The sequence below is a fragment of the Apteryx mantelli genome, unplaced genomic scaffold (genome assembly GCF_036417845.1).
Source record: "Apteryx mantelli isolate bAptMan1 unplaced genomic scaffold, bAptMan1.hap1 HAP1_SCAFFOLD_40, whole genome shotgun sequence".
NCBI classification, from domain to species: Eukaryota; Metazoa; Chordata; class Aves; order Apterygiformes; family Apterygidae; genus Apteryx; species Apteryx mantelli.
The window spans coordinates 2,473,286-2,480,881 of NW_027118755.1; the positions used below are offsets into that span (position 1 = coordinate 2,473,286).

The window sequence follows — 7,596 nt, forward strand, 5'->3', positions numbered from 1 at the left end:
GACCACCAGAGACCCCCAGAGACTCAGACCACATGTGTAATGATTATGTAAATGTAATAATTAGTTCTAAGAAATAGAATGAATATGTATAATCATTTCTGGACATTTAATGCATATGTATATGATAGAGCAATATAAACTTTAGATGATGCGGCACACGGTGTGCACGTTGGGTGGAGCTATCCCCCGTGTACCCGGTGCCGTAATAAAGAGAATGCCTGCTTCTTAATGCTACATTGGTGTTAAGGAGTTTTTCTCCTGATTTCAGTGATACTTCTACCTTTTATTTCTTTCTTTTCTTTTTTTTTTTTTAGGTATTTTTCAACAATTTCCCAATTATGCTAATTGTCACGAGCCCATTCTCCTGAGAAGTTGGGACTCGAGTTCACTCCATGCCTCTGTAAATGATTGGTGATACTACTTGCCATCCTGCCAACTATGCCACAGGGCAGGCAACAGCGGGTGCAGCACCTGGGGTCCTTTCAGGGCACTGGCAGCAAAATAATATGTGACCAATATAATATATGATATATAGATGAAATAATTAGCAGCATAATACAGGTAATCAAAGGAGAATGCCATAAATGAGATAATGCACGAGGGAAATCCTCTGCTTTAATTCAGATTAACCAAAGGGAGAAGGTTTTGCTCCCACTGGGTTGTAGCGACCCTGGTGAAATATGTCTTCTTCACATCTCACTTGGACCATTTTTTCAGACACTTCTTTTTTGTTGTCCCTTTTCTGTCCTGGTTCAGTCTCAAGTCACTCTTGATAAAACCTGAATATGCACTATGCAACGCATAAAGCACCTCCACAATCCTTTCAAAAGTCCAGCAATGTCTTTTGCTTTTACAACATCCTCTCGCCCATCCTCTGCCTTGGCAATTGCAAGGCGATATACAAAGCTGTGGAGGACACATGGCTGTACCTCTGACATTGTGAGAAACCCTAGAAATTGAGGGAAAAAATAAGTGTCTTTTGTTTTTTTCTTCTCTGTCTCCTTCTACCTTTTCACTTTTTCCAGAAAGCAAAGCCTATTTCTTTATTTAGTGCTTGAGGACTCTGCTGGAGAGATCCTTGTTGGCTGAGGGCTGGGCATTGCTTGTGTTCTGCTTGGTGCCCCGGTTTGGAAAAAGAGAGCTCAGCCAGCCCTTTGCTCATACACATCTCAAGAGGTCCCGCTGTTCAAACAAAGGATGTGCTTGGCTGCAGTGGGCAGAAATTCATTTTACAAATGTTCACTTCTGCAGAATGGTGCCGCAGGAAGAGTCTTTTCCCCCCTTGAAGGAGTTGCCCTTCCTGGTTTTGCTAATTCCAGCTTCACAGCTGGCTCCACTGCTTTTTGTGAAAGCAGCATGATGCGGGAGGAGAAGTGTGCTCACAGGGAGAGATCTTATTAATTTGTTTTTCTAGAGCAGGTCTTCCCAAGGAGCTCTTCTGTAGGTCCATCTGGACTCACGTTCTTGGTCTCACCGGTCAGTGGACCTGAACTTTCCAGCTGTCTCAGGACTCGGGTCTGTGTCCAGGTTCACACTTAGCCCATGGCAAAGGCAAGCTGATGCAACCTGATGCAGCTCACTTGCTTTGCAGGTTCTGCTAATGGGTGCTAAAATAACATGCAGACAGATGAATGCCGGAGCTCAGGGGCATCTTGATGCGCAAAAGGAGCACAGTTCTGAGTTTGCAATCTCCTTAAAAAATAAGCATTTCACCCTGAAATGATTTCAACACCTACCTTTCTTCTTTACTACCTGGGTCAGGTGAAAAAATGTCACCAAAGAGCCTTTCCTATCCCCGAAATAGAAATGTGTGCATGTGGGTTCCCAAAGCTGTTGAGCCCTTCCAGAAGGGGGTACCTTTCTTCAAGGTCCGTTTTTGCACCTTCACCATGACTTGAATTTATGAGGTTTTTATGTCAGGGCCTTGCCAGCCCCAGTGAGCTGCTGTGTCATTCCGAGAAGCTTCTTTGTGAGTAAGAGAGGATGCATGGAAAAGGGGTGATGTTTTCTTGGAAGTGGAAGATGTTGGCTGAATATACACAAGGGGAATAACCTCTTCACTGGAAATCTTTCTGAGAAAGTCTGTTTTTTCTGAGGGCTTTTCGAAGTGCTGTTTTGACATCTTTGTTCCGGAGGCTGTAAATCATGGGGTTGAGCAGCAGGGTGAGAATGGTGTAGGCAACTGAGATCACCGCATCCTGATCCGATGAGTAGCTGGCATTGGGTCTCAGGCAGATGGAGCAGGCACAGCCATAGTGCACGACCACCACCGTCAGGTGAGCGCTGCAGGTGGAGAAGGCTTTGCGCTTGCCTGCAGCTGAGGGGATCTGCAGGATGGCAAAGAGGATGAAGAGGTATGAAATAAGGAGCAGTGTCAGTGGGATCAGAAGGACAAAGATGGCCAGTGTGAAGACAACAACTTTGCTGAGATTGGTGTGAGCGAAGGCCACTCCGAGGACCGGGGCGATGTCACAGAAGAAATGGTTGAGTTTCCTGGAGGCCTGGAAGGGCAAGCAAAATACCAAGGTGGTAACAGTCTGGGCAACCAGCAAGCCACTGAGAGCAGAAGCAACCACCAGCTGAACACACACTTGCCGAGTCATGATGTTGTTGTAGTGCAGGGGGTGGCAGATGGCCACGAAGCGATCGTAGCCCATGGTGGCCAGGAGGAAGGAGTGGGAACACCCCAAGAAGAGGAAGAAGTACATCTGCACAGCACAGCCCAGGAAGGAAATGGCTTTCCTCTCTGCCAGCAAGTCTACCAGCATCTTGGGGACAATGACAAAGGTGTAGCAAGTCTCCGAAAACGACAAGACAGAGAGGAAGAAGTACATGGGCGTGTGCAGGCTCAGATCAAGCCTTATGATGGTCATGATAGTGGCGTTTGTGCTCAGAGTGACCAGGTAGAGCAGCAAAAAGACCACAAAGAGCAGCTTCTGCAGCTCTGCCAGGTTGGAGAACCCCAGGAAGATGAAGTCTGTGGCCAGGGTTTGGCTGTCATTTTCCATGGAAGCGAAAGGCTTTCTCTGAATGCTGGGCAGGAAGAAAAGCAGCACCCGTCTCACCAAAGGTGCAAGGAGCTGTAGTGACAAAGAGAATCTGCTAGTGTCCCTCCTCAAAAGCCCTTTCCTGGCCTCTCCCTCCCCATGCTGGTTGCCCTCCTGGTGCATATGGGCTACTGTGCTTTGGTTGGGGATGCACAGCAGAAGGAGGGTGCGGTGGGCAGCACCTTGCCCTCCTGAGAGCAAGCTGGTGGGTGCAGCAAGCCAGGTTGGTGCGGGGATGCCTGGTGCCTTCTCTCGTGTGCTGGGGGGCAGCTGTGAGCTGCGGCAGTGTGCTGACTGAAGCTCTCCAAGAAAGCCCAAAGGGGAAGAGCCATTTCTCATCTTTGCAGTGCAGAAAGCGGGATTGCCTACCAATGTGCACATGTGCTGCAGGCAATCACTCTCAGCAAGGGCATGAAAGCTGCAGCCTGAACAGTGGGGAGAGGAGGAGGGTTTGCGAAAGGCTTTCTTGTCAGCTGTGGAGTTGCAAGACAGAAAATGCCAGTTCAGAGCCTCTCACGCACAAAAGGGCTGTGCGAGCTCTCGGGGACACGTGCAGAGCTGTGAACGCTGAAGCGTCCAAGCTGCCCTGAGCGATGCTGCCCTGAGCAGCTGGAGGAGCAGAGCAGGGAAAGGCAGGGGGTTTGAGCAGTGCAGCCGGCTCCCGCTGCTGATCTGCCCAGACTGGCTCAAGCCATGGGCTGTGTGCATTGTCTGCATGCACATGCAGGCTCCTGGTTGCCTTGGGCTAGCGGTGGCACGTTGGGATGTTCCCTTTCACACCCGAAGGGCAACAGCACAAAGGGGGATCTTGTGTGAAGGAGGCTCAGAGCCTCTCTTCCTTCAGCATGGGGTTGATTCACACCCAGGTGGTGGGGTCTAATCAAGGCTCTGCTACAGGTCCTCTCCCTCCCCTCCCTTGTGAAGAGTAAGGCTGCAGAAAGGAAAACTGTGGAGCCAGGGGAAAGATGAGCCCAGAGCCCTACCTGCACTGTCCAGAAGGAAGTTCAGGCATGGAGCAGGCTTGCAGCCCTCTGCGCACTTGTAGCTGGAGGCAGCCCCAGCCTCTCTGAGAGACCCTGTCCTGTCCTTGTGGGTAGGGTGGCAGTAGCTTTGAGCTCTTCCAGGAGACCGAGGTACGTGCTCATTAAGGACTGCTATGTCCTCACCTGGGGACAGATGTCATTAGTTGGTTGCAATGGGCATAATTAAGGATCGACCTCTGTGAGGCATCCTGGCAATACCCTCAGCAGCTCTCAGCAACGAATGTGTGCTGGTCTCAAGACACAAGGCCTTTTCCTAAGTAATAGCTAGGATCAAGCAGGCACTTTTAGTCCTTTCTTTCTTGATGAAATTGGGCAAAAATAAAAGTTTCTTTGGCAATAGTGGCCTTGCCCTTCATTGCTCCTTTCCACCCCGTCGCAGCCCACCACCTCTCCACTGCACTGGCACAGTTGCCTGGGGTGTATACTGGGATTCAGTGAGGACCAAGGTGTGATGGGAGAGCAGCAGGAGTGTGTTCAAGAAGTAGCACTGCCCAACCCTCGGTGAGAGCCGTCTGTCCTCATCTTGACTCGTATGAAATGCACAGCTCTGGGGCACAGCTCTTCTCCTGAGAGAGGTGCCAAACGCAGGCCAGGGGCTCACTTCTTGCAAGAGCCCATTTCTCTCTGCTGGGTCAAGTATAAATGTCCGTGCTGCGGTGAGGGGAGATGAAACCATGCGTGTTACCAAGAAACCATGGCTGAGCACACAGCAGCCCATGCCAGGTGCTTGCTTGGGGCTACGAGACACTGCTGGAGAGGAGGAGGAAGGTGAAGCAAGAGCTTGCATTCCACAGGAAGGATGCCTCCATGTGCCCGTTGGAGGTGGAGCAACCACTGGCTGAGCAGATCATTGGCTCTTGGGTCTCTGTTCTCCACACTTGAGAATGTCACCTAGGTGCAGACAAGGGGGTGTTGCACCAACTCACCGCTAGCCCCCCCAAGCTCTCAAGCCCTTGGTCATGGAGGGGTGGGGGAGGACCATCTGCTGAGATGTGGATGTCCACAGCATAGGCCCCTACACTGAGTGGGTCACCCTGGCCTGTCTTGAGTGGAGCCTGCAGCAGAGATTTCACCAGATATGAAAGGAGGTCAGTGCAGCTGGTGGAAAGAGGACACCCACCCTTGGTCGGGGGCTTGATGCTCTCAGCTCCACTGGCAATGTGATACAACCTGGCCTGACTGTGGGCAGACCCAGCATGCTCCCTTGCTGCTGCTGCTGCTGCTTGGGATGCCTCATCTGTGCCAGGGTGTCCTGGGACCCTCCAGGCCAACTTGGCCTGCATGGTCTTGGCTTCCAGAGTGCTCTCAGTTTCCTGAGAGCGTCTTCCTTCAAGGACCTCTCCTAGGCCTGCAGGCATCTTTGTTGTCCTCCTCTGAGTTGAGGTGGGCAGGAGAGGTGGATCAGTTTGGAGCTGGGCTGCCCAGAACTGTCTCCCGTGCTGGAGCTGAAGCTGAACTGGACACACACACTGCCGTCATGCATACTCAGAGAGTCTGTGCAAGGTTTGGCAAGGGTATGGCTGGCACGTGCTGCTGCTTTTGACTTCCATGTCTGGCCGCCTGCTTTTCCAGCCACCTGAGGGAAGGGGTTCAACATGCACCTGGAGCAGTTCTGGGCACCCAGCAGTTCTGGTTCCCTTGGGAGGGGAACCAGTTCTCCCAAGGACTCTTGTCCCATGTCCCCAGACCTCTCCAGACTGGCTAATGCCAGGACGCAGTAATGCCAGACCCTGGAGTGGGCTAGTTGCTGGGATGCTCTTGGCTGTCCTGACTTGCCTTTGAAGGAGATGGAGACTGAGGGTGTGCATTGGCATGAAGTTGTCTCAGAGGAGGCTTCGCATTTCTCTCTGCATTCAGGCAGCTCCGTATGAGCCATGCATTGACGGGGAAACTGGGGAATCTGGATCTTGGTGAGAAGGTGCTGAAGTAAGTTGTTCTCTCCTCCTACTCGTGCACATGCTAAGACAATCTTTGCCAAGCACTCAGGATGTCATATACCTGGCAGAGCACCAGCTAGCTAGGTACAATCCCAGAGAGCTTGATCAGATAGTCACACTGAGAAATCCGTGGGGAGACCCTCTGACTAGAGTCTTATTGAGGGCATTAAAGATCTGCTTTGGAGCTGATCCCCTGGGCTGTCTGGGTTGTCAGTGCAGGATGGACTGTAGCAGAAGACCCACCACATCCTGAAAGTGGGCACCTGTGCCTGGGAGGTGAATTGTGCCCGGACTGCATGGCCAAGCTCTTCCCTGGCCACCTGAGGAGTCCAGTGAACCAGCTCAGGTAGAGATACTTCCACTTGGGACTTTGGAGTTAGGTGAACTGAATCCTAGCCTGACATGTAGAATAGGAAGCCAAAGGAGCGAGATCTACCTGCCCACCCATGGGTTTCCACTGGAGTCCTGGGCTGCCCAGAGCATGACCCTCGAAAGGCTATGAGAAAGCCCTCCCACCCCCCGCCTTGTTATTTTGGGTTCATTATTGTATTTTTCAGAAAAAGGCTTAAAATACAGTATTGCACTACCTCAGGCCCAAAGAGAGGCCCTATGGTACCCCAAAAAGCCCTTTGTTGTGTGTGATGGGGCACTGGGATGATGGCCAGGAGCTTGCTGGGGGATGGCCCCTCCTGCCTGGGCTATTGGAGCACGGTCCTGAGCTCCACTCTGCGAGGAGAGCTGACTTGCCAGCGTGGCGCACAAGGAAGGTGACGCTGTGCCAGGGAAACCTGGGGGAGAGCTGCTGAAGCCAGGGACCGTGCAGGGACCTCCCATTTGGATATGCAACGAGCTGCTTGTTTTGCAAACGGTCCCACACGGGATGCCTGGCCTCCGGAGACCTCGAGGAGGGAGCCTCGTATCGCAGCTCCCCATGGACACTTCCTTCAAGCCCTGGTGTCAGGCTCATGGAGGGGCCGGGCTGTGGGCAGGACTCCAGTGCCTCCCTGTACTTCTGTGCCAGGCTGCTTGCAAGGGGAAGGGAGCATCAGATAGGTAGTCCCCACTGTGGGCTGGGCACCTGCGCTCCAATCTTTGGAACTACTGATGTAAAAGCCAGGCAGCATCTGGCCTCGGATAACAGGGCTCAGTGCAGTGCCTCCCCCCACCCCGGGGAGGGATGAAAGCTATTTAAATCCTTCTGTACAAGCCATGCCTGTGGGCATGCTGGAGATGGAGAGGAAAGGAGCATGGGATTGTCATGGGGCTGACGTGGCTGGGGGTGGTGGGTCTTCCTGGAAGAGCAAGTGCTCGCCACTTCATCATCGCTGCCTTCCCCTTCTGAAGCCTGGAGGGCAGAAGCAGTAGCAGAAGAAACAGGCAGAGTTTTAAAGGTATTTTTCTCACCCTTTGGCTCCCTCTTATCTGATCAGGGATTGTACGGGCTTGTGGTGATGATTGCCATTAAAAGTCAAGCAGTACAAACTCTTTCCAGCTCATGGTGCAGAGCCATAAGTTGATAATGCTGTATGTCAGGTGAGGCCCTGCGTAAAGGCCTGATTTTTTTTTTTT

General features: G+C 52.1%; 1 protein-coding gene across 1 annotated transcript; it reads right to left on the reverse strand.

Annotated features, from left to right (window-relative positions):
- Positions 1–1,954: 1,954 nt before the first annotated feature.
- Positions 1,955–3,008, reverse strand: LOC136996520 (olfactory receptor 10K2-like). The gene has a single exon (XM_067317442.1). It carries the CDS (start codon positions 3,006–3,008, stop codon positions 2,058–2,060), a length of 951 nt encoding a protein of 316 aa, XP_067173543.1. The 3' UTR covers positions 1,955–2,057.
- Between the last annotated feature and the right edge of the window lie 4,588 nt (positions 3,009–7,596).

Excerpts from the sequence above, each read along its gene's own strand:
- LOC136996520 (XM_067317442.1), bottom strand. The coding sequence starts at position 3,008 with ATGGAAAATGACAGCCAAACCCTGGCCACAGACTTCATCTTCCTGGGG.